At 38.9% G+C, this 24,367-nt stretch overlaps 1 protein-coding gene across 1 annotated transcript in view; it reads left to right on the top strand.

Annotated features, from left to right (window-relative positions):
- il6st (interleukin 6 cytokine family signal transduce) overlaps positions 1–23,386 on the top strand; it is a 31,730-nt gene extending 8,344 nt beyond the window's left edge. Inside the window, exons 6-16 of the mRNA XM_071920276.2 lie at positions 768–922; positions 1,205–1,367; positions 3,752–3,834; positions 5,989–6,226; positions 6,445–6,639; positions 6,838–6,939; positions 11,783–11,929; positions 12,184–12,324; positions 14,329–14,425; positions 16,088–16,169; positions 21,714–23,386. Coding sequence (XP_071776377.1) covers positions 768–922; positions 1,205–1,367; positions 3,752–3,834; positions 5,989–6,226; positions 6,445–6,639; positions 6,838–6,939; positions 11,783–11,929; positions 12,184–12,324; positions 14,329–14,425; positions 16,088–16,169; positions 21,714–22,355 — 2,045 coding nt within the window. The 3' untranslated portion in view covers positions 22,356–23,386. The remainder of the gene's footprint in view (positions 1–767; positions 923–1,204; positions 1,368–3,751; positions 3,835–5,988; positions 6,227–6,444; positions 6,640–6,837; positions 6,940–11,782; positions 11,930–12,183; positions 12,325–14,328; positions 14,426–16,087; positions 16,170–21,713) is intronic.
- Positions 23,387–24,367: the final 981 nt, after the last annotated feature.

The following is a 24,367-nucleotide window of genomic DNA, read 5'->3' as shown; positions in this document are numbered from 1 at the left end:
ACTTTCAAGGCTCTACGTGGTCTGGCTTCTAGTTACACCACTGACCTTTTAACCCCATATGAGCCAGAGCGCAGCCTGAGGTCCTCAGGCAGGCCCTTCTGACCGTTCCTATATTCCGGCTAGCATCTAAAGGTGACCAGAGTTTTGCTGTCAGGGCCCCTAAACTTTGGAACGCCACTCAGTTTTTTATTTTAAGTATCTCTTCAAAACACATTTTTATGAAGACGCTTTTTCATAATTCTATTTATTTTATTTTTATTCATGTTTATTTTATATTCCTTGTTTGGCAGTTTAACTATTTTTGCTTTTTTTTTTTTTTTTTTTTTAAATCGATTCTACTTTCTTTGTATTTTTATTCTATACTGTTATTTTTTGTTAAGCACTTTCTAAGAATGTTTCGAAAGGTGCTATATAAACAAAATTTAGATTATCATCAAAGACGTGGATTTCATTTACTCAGTGTTAAGGTGGTCATCAATACTTTTCTGATACCTGGAAAAATACAATGTAGTCTTTCAGGTTACAGTTTCTCCATTTAGCCTAATGTATTTCTAGGAGTATTTTGATGTTTGTTATATTATTGTATTATTTAGGCTTGCATACTAGTCTGGTATTTATCTCTGCTTGCTGTGAAGTGGTCTTGTCAAAATTTCTGTCATCTTTGTGAAGATGCTGGCACTGCTGAAATATATTTATTATGGCAGTAATGATGCCCATCACCATCTCTTATACAGTGTTTTGACAGCCTATTTTGTCTTCTCTTGCAGTGAAAACAAACCCTCCAACAGACATGAAAGTAATTCCGGAGAAGGATTTTCCCACCTCCCTTCTAATGAAATGGACTCGTCCAATTGCTAAAGAATATGTGAAATTGATGTACCAGATCAGATTCTGCTCAAATGGATCTCCGAGGTGGACTAACGTAAGTGTGATTCTGTTTAATTTTTTCACACATTGTCATATTATTTCATACCACTTTTATGATTCACAATTTTAATCAATCCTCCAGTTTCCCGTAAATGAACACAGGCAACTGTATCAATTGTACAGCTTTAAAAAAAAAAAAATAGTGGCACAAAAATATAAATATAATAATAAAATCATAGAGTGACTTATTGTCAGTATTGTAAATATCATGTTAATTCACATTAGTGATTGAGCTCTGTGGCTATGTGTCCATTGATTGTATTGAAATTTGTTTTAGGTACCTTTTGTGGACATCGGCAAGGAAATACAGTCTTTTAGACTCCAATACCTCCAACCAGACACCGTCTATGTCACTCAGGTGCAGTGCAAACATTTTACAGAGGGCTATGGTTACTGGAGTGACTGGAGTACCAATGCTACAGCAAGAACACCAGAGGACAGTGAGTACTATGGGTGGGAATTAAGACTGGTGTCACTGGTATTAAAATCAAAGCTTTTGCCCACCATCAAACACAACATAATGACCAAGGTCATTTGAAGGGCTTCAAATGAACAACTCTGTAAAACATACATTACAATCAGAGAGCTAAGAGCAGAAAAGTGCGCTTATGTCAAATATCTTCCTCTGCTGTCCCAATGTAACTTACTTTCATATGCCTTTTTCCTTTAGTTTTTTTATCCATTTTTTATATTTTGCCCTTGGCATTGGAGAGTTGTACTTTTTAGCCCCATGACAGCAGGGGCTCTATAGATGGCATTGTCGCTTGGTTCACCACTTTATGGGTCACTCTACAGACTTTAGAGGCTGTGCTTTTTTACTAAACAGACACATTATTTAACTGTGATAATTCCCACAATTTTAACACTACATATTATACATTAAAATATTCAGCCATACCAGCTTTTACTCATGTTTAAATATCTAAGTGAGCCACTTACAGATATTAAGCCTTGTATTGGGACATGGTCTGCATACTGTTAGTATTACTGCTACAACCACTAGTAATACTGCTACTAAACACACACACAAAGAGAGACACACACACACTACTACAACTACTACTATTTTAAGCTACTATTTCAACTACTTAAAACACTGAAACTACTATTACTGTAGTACTGCTGCTGCTGCTGCTACTACTAATACTGCAGCTACTACAACTATTGCTATTAATATTATGGCTGCTGTTACTACTAGCACTACTACAGTGTCAGCAGTCTCTACTCCACACTAGCTTGTTTTTTTGGGGCGGTATTTTATTTTATTTGTTCCAAATTACATCCAATTTCTAGGCTGTTAATGATAATAATTATTATTATTACCAACAGCCTAGAAATGTGATCTTATTCAAGCATTGGAGGAAACAACGGCCATTAGGTGTAATTTGCTCATTCCTGCCATTTCCAGAAATGGGCTGATTGTGGAAAAGGAAACCCACCTGAATTAAAAGGACTAATTTTTCACTTGTTTTTTATCCGACAAGTATTATAGATTTATAAGTTCAAAAGCTTGTACAATTGTGATCTAAGCAACACATGGTGCCATGGCCGGGAGGGGTGGGCAACGTTTGTTTTTCCCCCCTGCGATATTCACGAAATATCGCGATACTCGATAATATTGAATATCTGCCCAAGCAATCAATAAAGTACTATCTTATCTCATCTTACACACACACACACACACACACACCCTATTACAACTGCTACCATTTTAAACTACTAATTCAAGTACTTCAAACACTGAATCTACTATTACTGTAGTACAACTACTGCTGATACTACTACTACTATTACTACTTCTCAGAGATGGGCAGTATTTCTGTTACTTGTATTTGAAATACATGTTTCAATTACTTTTGAGTATTTTGTAATTGGTATTTGACAGGGCTGAAAAAATTCAAATGTAATTTATAACAAGATACTTTAGAGTGGAGTAATTTTGTATTTTCAAAATACTCAAAATACTTTCTCCATGATTCATAAAACATAAAAAGAAATCATGTAAATACATCTTAAAATGAAGGACAATACACTTAGACACACTCACACAGTGATTTTGTAAGCCCACACTACTCACAGTATTTCCGTAATCAAGTTCATCTTCTGTGAAGTTCGCTCCAGCTCCAGTATTTTCTATTTTATTTTGATACATTTATTTGAGGGGTATTTTGTATTTTGTAACAAGATACATTTTGATGTATCTTTGCCCATCTCTGCTACTTCTACTGTTTCTAATACTGATAGTCCAAATACTACTACTACTGCTATTCCTATTACTTCTACTGCTAATGTTGCAACTACTCCTTTTACTACAACTCATACAACTAATACATTTTACAACATTATTATCTATCCTTCCATGGATTGATAACTGGAGGGACTTTAGGCTGTCAAATAAATCGCTTAAGATCCATATATTCAAATTTTAAAGACATTTAAACTCGTTCAAATTAATTCAACTGTCTACCTTTTCAAACTGAAGTATTTTCTTCAGAAAATGTAACCTTTTCTAGTTTCAAATACTCGTTATTACCAGAAATGACCAGTTACTTTCTGATCATTTCTATGTAATTACACAGTTATTACCTTGTAATTTATGTACCGTTATGTAAAGTGCTACCGCTTTTGTATAGAAGTGACTAAGTGCAGCACATGAAGATAAAATTGGCTGAAAACACGGGCATTCAGTAGAGATACCACCTGTATCATTGTCCTTTGAGGGCTAAATCTCCTTTTTCTTTGTGTGTTGTGCTGCATTGTTGAATATTATTCATTTGTTGATGCTTGGAAAACCTAATAAAAAGAATGTTTTTTTCCTCACCAGTACCAAAGAGTAAACCAGATTTATGGAGAGTCATCACCCCAGGTGACAGCAGAAACAAACGGAGAGTGCAGTTGATTTGTAAGGTAAAGTCGTTCAGTATTTTATTACAATTATATTAAAGCCCCTATGTGTAGGATTTGAAAATTGTTGATTTTGGCGACTCCTAGTGGTAGTGCCAGAAAACGACACTGTCGCAAACGTCTTTGCAACCTCTTAGCGGCGTTTGCGGTACCCCGATCCATATAGCTAAAATATGTAAACAAAATACTGCTGCAGATAACTGTAGCTCAAACATTAGTTCCTATATTATTCCTAAGAGCACAGCATTGTACTATGAAGTAGTTTGCAATTGTGACAATTGGAGTTAAAAGATGTTAGGGGGATCGCTGTCGTTGTGAACATAGCCTATCCAACATTTACTATTGTGATGCTACGAGCTGCAGCTAATGGAAAATACTACCGCTAACGAACTAAACACAAATCAAGTAACGCAATCGGAGTATGGAGTTGTATTAAATGTGGCTATTAAGACACATCAAGCTGGCCGATCAAGCTGGCAGAAGGCAGGACACATGAACCGACACAGAATGTCGGAACCAGACGCCAAATGCGGACTAAACGACGCGATTACAACCCACATACACACTGGACATGAGGAACGCCATGGTCTGCTTACTAATGTAAGTCGCTATGGTTTCTTTCCCTTCTGTACCCCCACTCTCTGTCGGCAGCCGGCTACATGCCGACAAGTGAAGCTAACTTCTAGGTTAGGTTACATAGCTTAGTAGCTGTACAGGTAGCTGACAACATAAACTATGCCATTACACATAACCGCAGATATAAACCACACTAAAAAAATAGTTAAAAAGCTTCAGTAACACAATTTGAGACCCTTATTGGTATTTCACTTACAATGTGTACGAGAAAGAAAGCCAGCTCTGTGTCGGTCTTAAACCCCTTCAGCTCCCGTCTAGCTCTCCGACGAGTGAACGCCCGGCCGCATTAACTCTAGTCGGTCTGACCACGTGCTTTGTCACGTAGCTCTTTTAGCCTCTTATAGAACTAGTGTTGGGTGCCGGTGGATCCGTGGGGATCCCGGAGTTTGGTGACTGGAGTCTCTGGTCTGTCGTATTCCAGGGGGCCGGGGAACGGCTACTTCAAGCCGAACGATCCGCGGGGCTACCGGGAGCTCCGGGTCTTGCGCTCCCCTCCCTCTCCCTCTTTGCCGTTTTAGCCTCTTCTGCTATAGGCTTCTTGTTTTGTTTTGTTGTAGAGGATCCAGCAGTTACAGTCATGTCCTCCATGTTACCACTATCTGCCATATTGATTAGCTTCACGCTGTTCAATCTAACTCAACTAGTCTGCATTCAAACTGCCTCTGTTTTCTTCCTGGTTTGGCTGAGGCGCCATCTTTGTGCCGTAAGTCAGTACGGCCAGTTGCCGCGGTCCGGGGACACAGAGAATGAACAGACTGAAAGCAACACATAGACTAAATCAATTTTCTCTGCGATGGTCTCATTTTTCTACTGACAAACTTTTATGGTATCAAAATTAATTGGAGGATGATATAATCAGATACAAATTCTAAACATAGGGGCATTAAGTTGAACTGAATTCAATTATTTACTGATTCAGTTAGGAAAATTATTTTTGGCACCAGAAAACATGATGAACACAAAAAACATTTCATGTAACAACAATTCATGATTCTAGAGTGACCAAATAATCTGGAATTCAATTAATGTAGTATCTAACTGCTTATGTTAAAAAGGATTTCCTGTAGCATTCAGTGGAGCATGTAGGCAAGACAAGGCAATCAGTAAAAAGTGCTGTGACAGTCCCTGAATTCACTATGTATAAGGTGGTCCATATTGTACATTAAAATGCATGTACATAAAAAGTTCAAGGGTGTGTGAGAATGTTCTTTATTATCCTTGCTATAATAACTTCCAGAAACTCTGTAGACCATTTTTGGGCTTAGATTTGTTCACAATGGTGTTATTATTATTTTTTTTATCATTAATATCACAGTTGACTACCTGGCATACTATGGCATAAAATGGGATACTAGCCAAAAGTTAAAATGTACCCGGAAGATTTCTTTTTAAGATCATAGGATCCCAGTTTCCTAGGAAAAGGCATTTTAATTGTGTTTTCTCCTTGCAGTCCTGCCCATATACCACTTTCCTGATTTTATTCTGAAAGATAATTTACAGTGTATGACTTTGCCCTGCCAGGATCCTGTGTTGTCCAATGGAAAGATCAGAAGTTTTGACATAAGGGTTCGAGGCACGGAGTGGGAGAGCATCCTGATCAACAGTTCAGATTCAGACTACAACTCCAATCCAAGGAAGATCATTGTCCTCAGACAGATTGACCTGTCTGACAGGGAAATGGCTTACATTGAAGTCACTGCCAACAATTCTGTGGGGAAGTCTCCCAAGGCAGTGTTAGTCATCTCTAAAACAGCACATGGTAGGTGTCCATGGCGGCTCTGAACATGGGCCAGACTCCAGTTAAGTCTAGAAAAATGAAGAATGACTTATGTCAGTGTGTCAAAGTGTCAATCCAGTACTGTGCCAAGAATGAGAGGAATTTCAGCAGCATTCTATTAATAATGTCATATGTTTCAAGTTGTTGACATTGTGTTTTGAGATAGTGATGTGAAGTGTGTTGTGGTGTGTGTGTTACAGAGCTCTCTCCAGTGGAAGGGCTGAAGTGGTGGACCCACAGGGGCCAGCTGTGGCTGGAATGGCAACCCCCCAACATTACACCTGGAGGAGATGCTCACAGGTGTAATGTGACGGAGTATATGGTGGAGTGGACCAGTGGCTGGCAGATAGACTGGCAGAGGGAGCATGGAAACATCACAAAAACCGCCATTAGAGGTAATCACGATCCTTAGTCCTTAGATTTAATTGTCTTAAAACTGGTCAGTGAATTTTGTGATATGGGTTCAAGCTGCCATAAATTAAGCTATATTCCTATAGATGTTTCAGAATCTAAGGGCTCTACTTTATGTTATTATTATATGTTTAGCTTTATAATGCTATGACCGACACTATGACCCCTTATTTCAACTTTAGGCAGCCTTGAGAAGTTTAAGCGCTACAACATATCTGTGTATCCATTATACTGTGGATGGACCGGGAAGCAAGTAACTCAAGAAGCCTTTCTGGAGCAAGGAGGTAAGATAACATATTGGTGAACTACTAGTAAACCTCTAGAATATAATATTGGATTTCAGTCTGTCTAGTTTATTACATTTCCGGAAACTACAAAGTCTATCAGGATTATTAGACCACTAAAAAATAAATTATTATTACAAATCTTAAGTACTATATTACAGGGATGTGATTCTTCTGGATGAATCTGGATTTGAAGGGCCTGAAATCATGACCAAAGTGAATTGTGCAGATCCATGAGGGGTTTGTGTTGGGGGTTGGAGGTGGCAGATGTGAGTGAGGCCAGCACTTGAGGATTTCTCGTGTCCAGTGATTCTCAACTGGTCACCTGGTGTTGCCTGTGCCTGGAGCTCTTGCCGGAGGTAGCCAGGAGGTAGCCTGTGCCTAACTATTCTAACTTTTCTAAAAAGATAATCTTTGCACAACCTTATGTATGTGGCAGGTGTGTCGGAGGAGAAAGATAAAGTCAAAATCTGTAGACTCCTGTACACTGTCTTCCCTTACGAGGGTTTTATTTCAAGACACAACGTTTCGGTTAAGTGACCATCGTCACTGAACAGGAAATAAAATGGTCCAATCATAGGTCCAATGTAATCAGGTTCCCTCATGAGACAAATCAGTACCTAGGAGGTAAAAAGTCCATCCAGGTGACAGGATATCGTTTTTAAAAAACAATTATTAGCAACATCCATAAATCTATACACTGCATCCAGCGGTAGTCTCTGTAATGACAATAGTACATAGAAATAAGCTCACAATGGAGAAGAGACAAATACAAGCCATGTCGTAGGCTAGGCTACTCCTTAGTCGAGATAGAACATATGAGGACATTGGTAGATCCTCACATAATTCAGAAAATGCATAACAGCAATTGGGGTGCCAAAATATTAGAATAAGTGAGTTAATAACCACCTTAATCAAAAAACATCACAAAAGGTACCATAAATAGGCTAATATAAAAAGACAACAGTATATCAGCACTTATTAAAAATATTACAGTATCCTCTAAATAGAGCAAAATGGGATTGAGCATGACATTGAATAGTAATTCGTCATTCAGTGCCTTTGGAGATAGAGTCTGTAAAGTGAATATCCAAAAAGCCTCTCTTCTTTTAAATAACAAATCATGATCCCCACCTCTAGGTGGCAGAGAGACTTTCTCAATACCATAGAACCGCAGTGAAGATATATCATGTTTCATGGTTTTAAAATGGACAGCTATCAGGTAGTCCCTGTCGTTTCTCCAAATAGTACTCTTATGTTCACTGATCACAAGGACAACATATATAAATCACATGAGTAGAAGCACGGATGATAACACTCTTATAGCAAATTTCTTTCCCATATGAGGATGGTGAAAGAATGCAGTTTTGGAGGTATTATAGCCTTGAACGCAACTCCCACTACAATAGTTACCATTAGGAAGCGGGGTGAGAAGTGTCTGTGTGGATTGTGTTTGACTCTTCTGAGAGAAATTTGCATGAACCAGTTGATCTCTTAAATTAATTACATGTTTATTAACAAACAATGGAGGGTCTTTAAAAGTGTGGGATAACTCAGAGTCTTATTGTAATATATGCCAGTGTTTCATGAAAATATACTCATGTGAGTGAGGAGAATTGGCTGTGGTACATGTCACTGAAAACTTATTTTCTTTTTAAAAGATGAAAAAAGGGCTTTTTAAGTGCTATGTTGTAGGCATATTCAACCCAATCAGTAGGGTAACCTCGTAGGAGAAACTTAGACTTCATATCTACAGCCTTCTCTATATAGTCCTGTTTCCTTACAATTTCTATACCTTTTTGATTCTTGATATTGGATGCAGTGTATAGATTTATGGATGCTGCTAATAATAGTGTTTTTTTTATTGTTGATTACCCTTTTGATTGTCATACCCTGTCACCTGGATGGACTTTTTACCTGACATTTGTATGTTCTATCAGGTATATAGGTATATGGTTACAAATTGCAGCCTCGGATTACGTTTTGTGGTAACCTGGGGTGTCCCCGACTGAGATTTTTCATGTCGACAAAGATTTGTCAAGCAAACCCCATAGTCGACCAATGGTCGACCAAGTGTTTTTTTTAATTTATTTTTTAAACTAGACATTTTCATAAATGTCTAGTTAAATTCAAGTGTTTATTTTTCAACGCTGCACTTTGTGAAGCTGGAATCAATCCAGTACGCAGTCAAATTCAGCAGTGACAAAACTCCAAGTGTCTGTAATGAAAGTAGCTGCGGTCACATCTTTCAAACAGTCCAAATGGTGTTCACATACCTTGTTGTACAGTAGCAGGAGGACATTGTCTGAGTTGCTCCTAATTCTACATTAAACAGCCAAAGCCCACATTTTCCACCACCTGGTCATCCAGTGCAGTAAATTCAGTGGTAATCCATTTTGGAGGGGATTAAATACATACATTTATTCAGACGATTCGACAATGATCAGCGCAGACGATATGGAGTCTTTTGATCGATGGATCAAATTGTCGATTTTTTGGGGACCCCCCCTAATAAATACATTTGGAGAGAGACAGGTTTTTATGAGGTCTTTTGATTTTGGGGACACCCCAAGTGGTAACGGCTAATTTAATGCATTCGTTTCCAGTGTCATTTTCCTTTCAAATGGTTACATTTTAATTCATAAATTTAAAGCAGACCCGCCACTTCAGTAAAAATTGTAAGAAAAGTAATATATATACACCCATCTAATGCATACATATTGTTGACAGGAGTTTTTCTGTCTTGTTGATAATTTCCCCCCCCGAGTCATTTGATCGTTCCTTAATATGAGGGACGTGCAGAGAGTTCTTCAGGGGCAGGTGCTCAAATGAAAAAAGCAGGTGCAGGTGCTCAAATGAAAGCAGGTGCTCAAATGAAAATGAAAAAACTCTATTATCGTATTATATTTCTATCATAATAGTACAAGCTGAAGACTCTAAACAAAATGTAACAATCTTCATTGGATAGATTTTAAGATAAAGTCACTAAATCAATTTTTTCCTTGCATGATGAATATGAAGTTAGCTGCCCTGCCACCGTCTGCCTCCCACCAGTTTTCTTGAGTCCCATAGCTGCCCTCTGCTTTACTTTCTCTTTTACTTTCGCCCTTCTTGCTTTCGAGGGCATCTTGCAGCCACTCACTATATAATATGTAAATGTAAGGCATATGTAAAGCAAACGAGAGAATCTGGGCTACTGGGCTAAGAAAGTAACTATTAGCAGCAGCATTAAGCTAGGTAGCAGTAGTCAATTCGGTCCAAGTTTCAAATAGCTACATTGATTCATTGACAGTAGCCTGATATTCAGACTGATTGGCCATTTTGTTTCCACTCCATTATTCAGTCTGACATTGCCTCCATGTTAGCCGTTAACCTACCAGCTGTGCCAGAGTGGAAGTACGTCTGACGCATCGCACAGGGCAACGTTGTCAAATTAATAGTCCCCCATACAGTGGAGGTTCTGTCAATATTACAAGGCTTTATTTTTTCTCAGAAAGAAAATGTACACATCTAACTTCAGAATTACCCAACCAAATGAATTTATTGAACTTTTGGCAAAATTTCCATATGTGCGGATATTCTATACGCTATTCTATACGCTGATATTCTATACTCTTTCCACATGATAATTTTTATTTTTATTTGGTTGATATTATAACTCTACAAACACACCTGTCAATCACAGTTAACGTATTCAAAACATTATATTTGTTACTGGCTGGCAGGCCGTATTATCTATACATTGGATAATGTAGATATACAGAAGCCAAGCCATTATTGGCAGTATAAGTAAAAATTCAATTTGTGTTTTTTGTTTTTTCCAGTTATGGCCTAATTTCCCCAACAATAGTGTATAGTACTGTTTATTGAGTGATGTATCTAATTAGATTAGATTAGATTAGACAGCTTTATTAATCCCCAGTGGGGAAACTCATTTGCCACCAAATCAACTCATACAGACAACAAACAATATAGACATTGCATTCAAAGTACACAACAAATAAATAACACCGTAAAAAGCCATTTGAGACACAATTAACAGCTGAAAGGTGCTATGGATCTAGACCACATCTAAAAGTGTTCATTAAAAAATCTGACCGCTGCTGGAACAAAAGACCTTCTGAGTCGTTCAGTAGAACACTGAGGCATCACTAGTCGCTCACTGAATGAGCTTACTTATGGTTATGCAGATTTTGGGGATATATGAACTTTGATGATATTGTGAAAAATGACAATTTAAGCCAAAATACAAAGGTAGGCACAGACAGTTTGTTGACAGTTCATGGTTGGTCTTAATACTCTAATGGGTTACTTTTAGTAAAAACTAAGTCAGTAAAGTAACTAGTTACTATTTAGTGAAAGTAACAAAGTAAAGTAGGCTAACTAGTTAGTTTCAAAAGTAACTGTCCTCAACACTGTTTGTTTTAAGAATTGGGTGTTTTGTTATTTGTAAGTAATACATTACATGCATGTAACACTAAGCATTATGTTAAGTCATATAACTTAACTAAACTAAAACACAGTATTTATGAGAATTTTGAAGAAAGCCCCAGTCAAGACCTTGCTCTCCACTCACCATGCCTCAACCTACATTGGGTTAATCAGTGATTTCCTCAGACTGAGTTCACTATAGAAGTCCATTATGAAAATCAACTACTAGCAATCCTATCTTAGTGAAGTGACCATGTGCCTGTGGGATTGCAGTGGGACAGTAAAACAGCATCACTGTTGAACTGGCTCAGGACCAGCTATCTGATCTGGTGCATGGAGCTGACCAGTATATGTTAAGGTTTGCAGGATGAATTTTCAGTTTTTCTCATTCAGCCTGTTCTTGCTCTTGCAGTTCCACTGGAGGGCCCCTCGGTGAGACTGAATGGTAAACCAGGGAGCAATGAGGCAGAGCTGGTCTGGAAGGAGATTCCCCAGGACAAACAGCGTGGCTTCATCACAAACTACACCATCTTCTACTCAACTGGGACTGAAGTGCATGGTAAGTACCCATCACTGTTGGGCAAGTTACTCGCAAGTAATCACATTACTGTAACGTGTTACCGTGAAGTGATTACTTTTACTGAATAACATGTTACCGTCCAACACTGGTGCCCATCACTTGGTATTCTAATTAGGTTAACTGTTTTTTATCTTCACAGCATGCTCTTTAGTGTTACACTACATGAATTGGTTTATTGGCAGTATTGGAGAAACCAATCTTACATACTGATTTCTGTGTTTGCTAATTTGCAGCCATAGCAGTGTCAGCTGACACTTACTCATACCTTCTGAAGCCATTGTCCAGTGATACCAAGTATATGGCTCGGATCGGGGCAGCAACCATACAAGGCTCAGTCAATGGCACAGAACACTCATTCAGCACTTTGAAATATGGTGAGTGTGGCCTTTTGTATTTGAGTGGTTTGAGTGATTTGCTTTATCTTGAGATGCTGTTTGGTGGGGGGGATCTCAATGACTTGTGCCAGGAATCTAACATCCACAGCTGGTGCCATCTTGGAGGTGCATTGGAGATTTGGCCATGTGCAAATAATGACTAAGTATACAGTATAGCAACAAAAAAAACAGATCCCTGAAAAAGATACAAGTCGGGGATGTGAATCCAGTAACATTGACATTCAGTAAACTGTTCTGTCTTTAGCCCTAGCTTCTTTAACTCTAGCTCCTGTAGCACATGTCCAGTTAGTACTAGCTTCTTTAACCCTAGTCACTTAAATCCTAGCTCCTTTAGCCATAGACCCTTTAGACCTAGCTTCTTTAGCCCTAGCCTCTACTCCACAACACTAAGTTGTAGCTTGAGAAGTGTCAGCTCAGTTAACCTGAAAAAACAGTTGTTTTTTGGTTTTGTTAGCTAGCTAACTAGCCAGTAAGCCTTAGTGAAAATCAAATGTGTTTAACAACAAGACAATGATAGTTAGCTGATCAGAGACTGTGGTTAGTTAGCTAACAAGCTCACATTATCTAAACACAAAATCAATCAGATGTATTGGCAACAAAATGATCAGTCTTCAGTCAATTAACCATGTTTATTGAATCCTGTTGAGATGGCTGAATTGTAAGTTTAGAAATGCAATCAGCTGCTTGTTGCCAAGCAACCACTAGGCCACCTTGATTCTTCAATACTACTGTGTTGAGACATGGTGTCACAAAATTGCACCAAAGCCTTTTGCACTTTATACAGCAGACTTCAGAGGAAAAACGTTCAGGGTCACATTTACTGATCCAGTTGGAGTTGTTGGACTACTTTCAATCATTTCATGTGCTAAAGCAGATTGATTCAGCTAAAGTACTGTTCCTTGGCTCAAGAGATAATGACTACATTTACACGCACACTAATAATTCAACCTTAACCCGATTAAGGTAGATTTTGGCTCAATCTTTCGATTTATTACAGCATGTATGCGTCTTAGTCAGATTTCTTTTGCCGTTTTCAAACTGTGCATGTCGGTCACAGACGCAGTAACGCGAATGTTGTATTTACAAAGCAAACAACATTGCACAGTGCAGTGGAGTGGCAGACCGATAATTAAATGAATCCATGTAAACCACATTATTAGAGAAATCATGTTACTTCAAGCCATGTAAACGTAATTTAAATATTGCCTTAAACTGATTACTCCCAGTAATCAGGGTATTGGTGTGCATATAAACGTAATGTCCAAACTCCGCCAAAAGCGAGCACAACTCGGTCAAAAAAATCCTCCTTAGGTGCACGGCCAAAGATTAATACATGAAGAAAGAAAAGCCAGCACTCTTAATGTCCTTTTATCATATATTTGAATGGGCAGCTATAGAGCACAAACGACGCAATAAGCAATAAGCCATCATCGACGCAATAAGCCATCATCAGCGTTGTTGACAACACTGATGATGGCTTATTGCTGAAACGCGTCCGTCGTTTGTGCTCTATAGCTGCCCATTCAAATATATGATAAAAGGACATTAAGAGTGCTGGCTTTTCTTTCTTCGTGCATATAAACGTACTCATCTAGTAAAACATCTAGTAAATTGCTGGTTTCAAATAATAGCCTTTGTAGAAGCCCAGGAGATTGCACAGATGTAAGCACAATATTTAGAAATTCTTTTGTTTGACAACATATTTTTTTCAGTGTAGTGTTTAGTGCTTGTATCTAATAAACATGGTCATTTTAGCTGCTGAAGCAAATGCCTGGGCTACATCCCCTTTAACTTAAGAGCTGCTGTTTTCCCTTGTATCAAAACTGGTCCTATGCTCTTGCTGCTCCTGATTAAATATAACCTGATTAAATATAATTAAATGAAGCCATGTTTATTTTCGCTCAATCACTACCAATCTCTACCTTATGTGTTGAATACTTAGAAATGTTCTCTTGTCTAAATGTCCTCTCTGTTTTTCCTTAGCACCAGGAGAGATCGAGGGCATTGTGGTAGGAGTTTGCTTTGGCTTCCTGTTTATTGTTCTGCTGACCGTGCTACTCTGTATCTACAAAAAAGATTCGTAAGTTTCACTTACCTGAAGTGGTGTTGCTCTCACATCTTACTGCTGTACAATATCTTCATAATGAAATGTCACAGCATCATCACAATGCTCTTAGTGACTTACATAGTATTAACTGAGAAGTCGAGTGATTATATGTGCAATGTGAAGGTATATATCTGTTAATTCAATGTCAGTTTTTGCGTCCTGTGTCTGTGGAGATAGTTTTGTGTTTGTGTATGTCATTAGTCTTTGCGACCATTCAGTATATAGCTTTGAAACAAAAACAAAGCTCCTTAGGACTGTGGGGCAAACAGGCATGTCCCAATTGGTTTTTCAACTTCTCCCTTAACTGCACCAAACCTGGTACCTAGGAGTGTGCTAATCATTAATTGGAATCAGGCTAGTTGCATAGGATATTGAATTATGCCAGTCACCTTCAAATGTAGCTGCTTATAATACATACATATGGCTGCATTTAAATGGAAAATCTAACAACGGCCAGAAAGACCTGGACATTTTTTGACTGGTCTAAACCATTGGTCACAGGACATTTTTGGGCATTTTGTGCCTTTACTGGGTAGTGGAAAGTGGAGAGAGACAGGAAAGAGTTGGAGAGACAGAGGGGGATGACATACGAGGTCCTGGGTCAGATTCGAACCCAAGACATTGCAGTTAGGCTACATGCAGCAGGTTGCTATTCTGGTTATCACATTTCACATTTAATTCACACTTTTGGTAGGGACCTTCAGTGATAGCTAGCAGTCATGGAAAAACAGTGCAAAGTGTACTGTGATTAAAGGCTTGCTGATTCTAGGATTTTGCCACAACGGGGTGTCTGTTAAGGACATGGAGACTTTGGATAAGGTTTATGGGATTTTAATAAAGGCGCAAGGCAGCACACGTACATTCAAGGTACATGCTAATTTAGATGTTCAGAAGAAGCGGGTATGTGTTGCTATGAAAGGAATAACAAAAATAATCATAATCAACTATGCAAGATTTTCCATTGAACATGTTAAGTTTAGTTTATTGATATGATAATGATAAAATGGAAAGAAGACAAGTAAAAAAAACATACACACGCAACAGGCTTATAAAAATCTCACCTCCAAAAGAAAAAAAAATCAACAACCAAAACCTCTCATAAATCTCAATTGGATAACAAACTGTGACAGAAGCAATGTGAATGTAACTATTCCACAGTGGATATCCTTTATATCTTATGGAGAACTGACAGTGAGTAGTCTGGAATCTGGGAAGGGGCAGGTATCTGGTGTCTGGTTTAAAGTATTAACTGAATCCAGTTGAAACTAAACTTCACAGAGCAGGCAACATATTCTGGTTGATGTATCTATTAATAAACATGTTTATTATATATCTCTCTGTTGAAAATGGACAATATTATGTGATCCAACAGTGGTGCTGAATGCTAGGTCCAGCTGCTGAGAGTGACAAGCCTCACAAATGTTTTCTGTAAAGTAGGAATCTTGACAAGATTAGGTGACAGCCAAAGTAATAATGCAATGTGCAAAATATGTATATATCAGTCTAGAATAGGATGTTAAAATTTTACTGAACAAAGTCACTCATCTTGCTGATACCAAGAGACATCTTCCATTGAACCCCCAGTTGCTTGTTGTTAATGAGGCTGGTAGATAACCCTCGTTGTTTCTTCTACAGTATCAAGAAGAACTTCTGGCCTCAGATTCCAAACCCTGGAAACAGCAGCATTGGTACCTGGTCTCCTGATTTCCCTTCAAAAGTAAGGAGCTCAGTTATTTTTCAATGGCAACATTTAATAATAATAATAATAATGATAATGATAATAACCTTTATTTGTATAGCACCTTTCATACACAACATGCAGCTCAAAGTGCTTTACATCAATAGAAGGCAGATAAAAGACAGATAAAAAGATAAAATTCATATAAAAGAACATCAATAGAAGGCAGATAAAAGACAGATAAAAAGATAAAATTCATATAAAAGAACAAGCAAAATGCATTGCATTAAAAGAATCAAATCAAGTAAAATAGAAAGATATTTTTACCCCCTTAAAGGAAACACAGAATCAAGCGGCGTTACTTCTTGGTATTGAGTAGTCACTCTCACATTGGTGACACTGTCAACCAGTATACGATTAAGTGTGCCTTACCTCTCCAAAGATAATCACAACTTAAAAGACTTTTTGCCGGCCTGGTGACACTGTCAACCAGTATACGATTAAGTGTGCCTTACCTCTTCAAAGATAATCACAACTTAAAAGACCTTTTGTCGGCCTCACCAGACAAAAATATGTATAGCGCTATAACTTTTCGGAGAGTGAACTCCCTCAATTCTTCCTTTCAAAATGAAATCAATTTAGATGAGATCATGAATCTTAGAAGGAGCATAGATTCTTTCCAGTGGTCTTACCCCACCACATAGGCAGCCCCCCCCCCCATCTTATAGGACTTGTCAAATGTTCCTTTAGAACAATACACAGATCAGCTAAACAATTACAATTATAAACTTCAAGCAATCCTTCAATTCTCAATATAGGTTTGTGGATCCCATCAGAGCGGAGAAACTACTCACCAGCGTTCCTCTCAACTCCTGTTGGGATCCTGTTCGTGACGCCAATTGGTGAATAATTTTGTAATACAGACAGGTTCGCTGTCCGTAAACAGTTAAAATGAAGGCTATTTAAAAGCTAAGCTGAAAAGATAAGTTTTTAGCAGTCGTTTGAAAATGCTTACAGAGCCCGCCTCTCTAATATTCTTTGGGAGGGTGTTCCACAGTTTAGGAGCATAGTTAAAAAAGGCTGCATCCCCAATCTTCTTTTGAGTGGGGTTTTGTACTTCTAACAAACCAGCAGTAGAAGACCTGAGGGCTCTTGATGGAATGTAGAACAGCAGAGATTCTGTAATGTAGGCCGGTCCTAAGCCATTAAGAGCTTTGTATACAAGTAAAATAACTTTAAAATCAATTCTAAAGGACACTGGGAGCCAGTGCAATGTAGCTAAAACTGGAGTGATATGCTCTCGCTTCCTTGTTTTTGTTAAAAGTCTAGCTGCAGAGTTTTGGATAAGCTGAAGCCTCTCAATAGACTTTTTAGGGAGGCCGGTAAAAAGGGTGTTGCAGTAGTCCAGTCTACTTGTAACAAACGCGTGAGTTAGCTTTTCAGCATCTTTCTGGGTTAGGAAGGGCCGCACCTTGGTAATATTTCTAAGATAAAAGAATGCTGTTCTAGTCACCTTGTTTATATGGGAATTAAAACTTAGATCAGAATCTAAGATAACACCCAGGCTTGTTACTTCTGATTTGATCGAGGGATTCAGGTTCCCAAGTCCTGTGGAGAGTTCTTTTCTTTTGGCTTCGGGGCCGACCAAAAGTATTTCTGTCTTATCTTCATTCAGTTTTAAGAAATTTGTGTTCATCCAATCATTGATAGCCAATAGACAAGTAGTGAGGGAGCTTAAGGCATCTGCATGATTTGGCTCTACAGAAATGTATAGTTGTGTATCATCAGCATAGCTATGGAAATCTCCAAGACAGATGAAAAATGTCCTCCCTGTAATGTAATGTAAGTTCTGAACCAGTTTAGGACACAGAGAGACCAACCCAGTTCTCGAGACGATCTATGAGAATATTGTGGTCGATGGTGTCAAATGCTGCACTCAAGTCCAAAAGAACCAGAATTGAGACCCTGTTGGCATTAGTGCTAAGTCTCAAATCATTGACTATTTTGGTGAGAGCAGTTTCTGTGCTGTGGTTGGCTCTGAAACCTGACTGAAACTTCTCCAGAATGTTGTTTTCATTTAAAAAGTTGTTAATTTGGTTAGAAACCACTTTTTCAAGTACCTTGCTTAAAAAAGGAAGGTTTGATATGGGCCTGTAGTTACTTAGGACCCCACAGTCCAAATGTGATTTCTTCAACAGCGGTTTCACAACAGCGGTTTTAAAGGCATCAGGAAAAACCCCGGTCTCAAGTGATGTATTAATGATTTTCAGAGCAGAGTTTGAGACACTATTGAAAACACTCTTAAAAAATGTAGTGGGGACAGGGTCAAGAGAGCAGGTGGAAGATTTACTCTCTATTACAATCTTATTAAGTTCTGCAACAGAAATACTAGTAAACGCCGTCATGGATGTTTGACTTTGACAAGGTTGGTTATTGAAATTACCAGCACCTGAAGCGATACTAGCCCTGATAGTTGTGATTTTGTTTTTTAAAAAGTTAGCAAATTCCTCACATTTTGCATCAGAGGCTTGGCTTAAAATGTCAGAGACAGGGGCAGGATTCAGCAGTTGGTCAATGGTGGAAAACAGTGTTCTAGAATCACTCCCGCTCTCTGTAATGATCTTTGAGAAATGGGCTTTTCTTGCAGCATGTACAGCATTGTTATATGCAGTTAAGGATTCTTTATAAATGCTACGATGGACCTCAGTCCAGATTTTCTCCACTTCCTTTCTGCTGCTCTACATGTTCTCTTGAGCTCACGGACAGAGTTATTTATCCATGGTGATATTTTGCCACTTAACCTCTTTTTGACCTTGAGTGGGGCCACTTTGTTCAGTGTATTACTCAGATAGTTATTGAAAGCATCAACCATTTCATGTACTGAGCAGTTTAGATGACATGAGTCCAGTTCTCTTACAAGCTCTGAGAACTCAAGTTCTGCTGTTGCATCTAGGAACCGCTTTTGAGCAACAATTTCTTTCATGTTCCTGGTTACAATCAAATGAGCATCAAAGAATACACAGTAGTGGTCGGAAACAGAGACATTAGACACTGATGCATTGTCAATCATTAACTCTTTCGTCACAACCAGGTCGAGTGTGTTACCATGTTGGTGTGTAGCCTCAGTGACATGTTGAGTTAGTTCTACACTGTCCAGTAGGTTGATGAATTCCATAGCCTTCGAATCAGACATATTTATGTGAATGTTTAGATCACCATTCAAAATTATTCTATCATATCTGGTGATAATAAGTGATGCCAATTCAGAGAACTGAAAGGGAAAAAAAGGGACACATATCCAATTGTCAAGTTGTTTCACACTTATCAAATTTGATAAGTTTGCAACATGGAGAGGGTACGTCTTGCTTATTCTACTGCTAGTCAAAACAGGAATGGGGAAAGTAACAGGCACTGACGTAAAAACTCTTGGTGGTGGTTGTGATCCAGCAATACGTGTATTGGGTCCCAGCTTGATATGGGAAATTTCATGAGTACCAGCTACACTGTAGCAGGGACCCCAAGGCCATCAGTTGTTTGCTTCTCCGGTGTTGATATTAGCAACGCTGGTGTGACACAGTTTAAAATAAGTGATTTATGCTTTTAGCCACACAATGTGTGACAATAACAAGTTTTGCTTGTTTTTGCCTTGTTTAAGGCAACTATTAAGAGCACCTTGAGAGTAGTCACTTAATCACTTTAACTACCCATTAGGGGTGTAACGATACACTCAGCTCACGGTTCGGTACGATACACGGTACAGGCTTCACGGTTCGATACAATGACGATATTTTTAACAAAGTTTAAATGGAAACAAATTATGACTGTAGAAGATTCTTTCCGTGTTGCTTAGACATAAAATGTAAAAAAAATATATATATATTTTCAACTTGAAGTTTAACCTATTCCTACAGTTTCTTTTATAATGGTTTCTTTCTTTGTTATATTTTTCAGTGCAAAAAGCAAATAATAGAATCTGTTGAATAAAATAAATCAGCTTTTAACAGTGGATGCTTGTCTAAATGAAACAAATTGTAAATTAAAATATAATGTCTAAACAAGGATGTCCTCTTTACAATTAAGTGCAAATGTCTGATCATGGTTGATCTAACATTCTCCAAACACCTTAGTTGGCCAGGCAGGCCACAAAACTTAAACTTAAATTAAAACAACAAATATGTTCAGAATATGTTTCTAAGGAGTTGAGAAAAAAAAATTTTTTTTTTATTTTTTTTTTTAAGAAAATTAGCATGCCAACATTTTCAGGCAGCAGCTGACACCTTTGACAGTTATCTACATACACACTGCCAGAATTTGGTAGTGACAACCGAATTTATGAATGAGTGTGAATTTGCATATTATGTCTGGTTCACACTGGAGCAGAGCGGAGTAAAATTACCACCGTGTCTGTAAGGGTAACAGGAGTCACTCCACTCCTCTGACCTCGCGATGGTTGTAAATAATGTCTGTAACCATAGTAACGTTTACTTCAGACTAATATGGCAGCTATCATTGCCTGTGTTTTCAGTTTACACACCAGTAACACCAGTAACCAGAGGCATCAATTTATCCATAAGATCTTAATAAACCGCCACTGACAGTGGCGTCATATTCTCTTTTTCCACCGCATGGACTTGATACTTTTAACCACAATATTTGGGCCGGGCCAAGACCGCAGAACTGGTAGGAACAACCGCAATGTTGAGGAAACGGACTGGATGGAAAATTTGAGAATGTCTCACAACGCTTACCTCCATCTCTTTCAAAATAACGATGATAATGTTACGTAACGTAACGAGTGTATTTGATTTCATCGCTTTCCATTTTCCTGTTGCATGCTACACACCTGGCTCATCCGGGTCTTGAGTGAACGTCGGTGTCAATGACGTCATAACGCCAATCAGGCAAACTAGGATCTAGGATTACTGATTCTGCCCTCTGCCGTTTAAAGTATTTAATGAAAACAAAGACTAGTCTACATTTTGGTGGCACCGCTAATTGATAAGTTTTACTTGATATCGCGAACCACTTCTTTTTTTTTTTTGTTTACAATTTTTTTGCCTATCGTCACGTTTTTGGATCGCGAAATTTCGTTCCACAATAAATCGTTACACCCCTACTACCCATGTTTTGCCAGCATATCCAGGGATTGAATCGGCAACCTTCTAGTCACAACGCTGCTTCTCTAACTTCTAGGCTTACTACTGCTGTACAGTGTTTAAAGTATAAACATGTTGAAATGTGAAGATGCACAGTGAACAAATGTTGCTTTCAGTTAAATATAGTGTTCTGTTGACTTTATAGCAGTTTACACCTATTGAACTGATGATGTATAGTTGCAGGTGAGGCATTACTTCTATTATGTGATTGCTATTGGTCACGTTAGCTCATTGCTGCCAATTGTCCTGACATCCATATCCACAAAGACACGGCAGCTGACACAAAAGCCTCTTCAATATTACAAAAAACAACACATTGTTCTGACTGTCCATGTAGTTTGCATGCATGTCAGGTTTCCAATCCTATTTGCTGTTAAAGTTAGTCTAATTCTAATAAGACTTACCGTTAACTTGTCCTCTTTCACAGGCAGACACACCTAAGGAAAACGCCCTGGCTGACGTTAGTGTGGTTGAGGTGGATATGTTTGATGGGAAGTCTGTGTTTGAGGAGGACAAGGCCAGCCTCCCTCTGAAGAAGGACAAATACCTGTCTGAGGAGCACAGCAGTGGTATTGGAGGTTCTTCTTGCATGTCCTCACCTCGCCAGAGTGTGTCAGACAGCGATGAAGGTGGTGACTCTAGTGAAACCACAGCCAGCACTGTCCAGTATTCCTCGGTTGTGGCCTCCAATGGCTACAAGGGTCAGACGCCGACCTCCCTGCCCCAACACCAACAGCCCACCTTTTCCCGGTCTGAGTCAACCCAGCCCCTGCTGGACTCTGAGGAGAATCCCGACATGCTGGGGCAGGAGGGCAGTAGACAGTCCCACCGTTTCCCCCGAAACCCCTGCTTCAGACGCTCACCAGGGAATGAAGACAGCGCTAACTCTGCAGACTTCAACCAGCTGGAGATGGAGGACCAGGAGGGACTGGTGTCCCCCAGGTTCTGTCCCCTGGAGGAGGGCTCTCAGCAGACTACACCTACAGAAGAAGGCCAGTCATCTGACTGGCAGCAAGCAGCACCAGTCTCCAGTTATATGCCTCAACTGGGTGGCTACAGGCCACAGTGAGAAGTGAGAGGGACTTGAGTAACATGTAATTTGCTGTGAATCCTTTGTGCCTTCGTTAATTTCAAATGTTCATTTCAAATCACGGTAAGAAAACTGTCTTCAAAAATGTATCAGTATTTCTTTTGCACTTAACCAACTATAAATATCCCAATATGCTTCAATAAACTACTTAAATTACTTAAATGTACAATGTGGCTTGGAGCTTGTAGTAGTAGTGTTGCTGGCTTTAAACCTACATGGCAAGATTATATAGGCATGTCTTCATAGTAAGATAAGTATATATACTGCACATGAATATAATCAAATTATATTGGTTCACACTGACATGCATTATAGTGCTAACCGATGCCAACAGGAGGATCTTGCCAATCCAAAACACTGTTCTTCAGTTTTACTGCCAATGAAAACTTCAATATGTATACTATACTACGGTATAGTATGTCAGATTGCCAGTGACTGTAAAATACAAGCATGTATGGCATAGTTTTGTTAATGATGTTTTATCAGTCATATCATCAAAAAGAAAGCAGTGCTTTTTTATTGCTGTTATTGTTTAATGTTTGGTGTTTTTTGTGTTTTGGTGCAGAAGGGAAAGCACACTTAAAACTGATCTTTGGCCTCTGGCCAAAAAAGAAAACACCAGCTTGCTTGTAAAAATCTTTTTTGAGCATGAATTGATCAGATTAAGAAAGGCCTGTAATGTAGGCCTGTCATCCTGGCATGTAACAACATCATCCCGAGTTTTGGTAAAGTGTGATCATGGTTTTTGCATTCTACAGGGTGTAGCCAGACCAGGATGCTTAATTCCTTTTTCTGTGGGCTGCAGAAAATCTGCCGTGGGAGGAAAGTTACATAAATAAAAAGGAGAATGTTATTAACTTAGTTGTTAAAGCTTTTAACATTATTTTCCATGTACAGAAGGGAAAAAGTCCAATATTTCACTACATGCCACCAGACGTTAAGGATGCCTCTTTGTTGCATGGCTATAAATGATTATCATTATGAAATATGAAATAAATGTTTTAACTAATGATTTTTGATGCCAAAGGCTGTCATTGATTCATTGGCTTTCCATACAAACAGAGAAGCACTGATGATGCAATCAACAGTATAGTGCACCTAGTAGCCAAACCCTAGAGAACCCTAGGGCCTTTACTAGACTGTTTTTTGTAGATTTCAGCTCAGCATTTAACACCCTGCAGCCTCATGTCCTCCTGAAAACACTCCATCAGTTGAATGTCAACCCCTTCACCATCAAGTGGTATCAGTCCTTCCTCACTAACCACACCCAACTGGTCAGAGTGAACAGGACCCTGTCTGAGCCCATCTCAATAAGGACTGGCACCCCCCAGGGGTGTGTCAGCTCACCCATATTATTCACCCTGTACACCAACAGCTGCACTAGCAGCACTAAGTATAACTATATAGTGAAATTCTCAGATGATACAGCCATCCTAGGTCTCATGTCCAACGATTCAGATGTCCCTCAGTATAAATCCACAATCCAAAGCTTTGTACAGTGGTGTGATGACCACCATCTCCTCCTCAACGTCACGAAAATGGAGGAGATGGTGTTTGACCACAGATCCATAGGTGACCACTCACCAGTGGTTATCCATGACCACAAGATAGCTCAGGTAAGCTCATACAGGTACCTGGCTGTCACATAGACAATAGCCTAACATGGAATGTCCAGGTGGACAGAGTCTGCTCCAGGGATCCAACATTTTCTGTGCAGGCTCAGGGTCTTTGGTGTGAATCAGAGTGCTGTTTCTCTTCTACCATGCGGTAGTAGAAAGCATCTCGGCATGGTTCGGCAACCTGTCGCTGCAGTTAAAGACACAGATCACCCGCCTCACACAGAGAGCTATGAAGATCATGGTCAAAAAATATCCCAACCTTCAGGCTATCTATGAAAACACCATCATCAGTCAGGCACAGAAAATCATCTCAGACCCTACCCGTATCCTCCACTCTGAATATCAGCTCCTCCCTTTAGGCAGACGTTTCAG

This window comes from Centroberyx gerrardi, chromosome 2 (genome assembly GCF_048128805.1).
Source record: "Centroberyx gerrardi isolate f3 chromosome 2, fCenGer3.hap1.cur.20231027, whole genome shotgun sequence".
NCBI lineage: Eukaryota > Metazoa > Chordata > Actinopteri > Beryciformes > Berycidae > Centroberyx > Centroberyx gerrardi.
The sequence above is the reverse complement of the archived record's forward strand: the minus strand, read 5'-3'. Positions and strand labels throughout refer to the sequence as shown.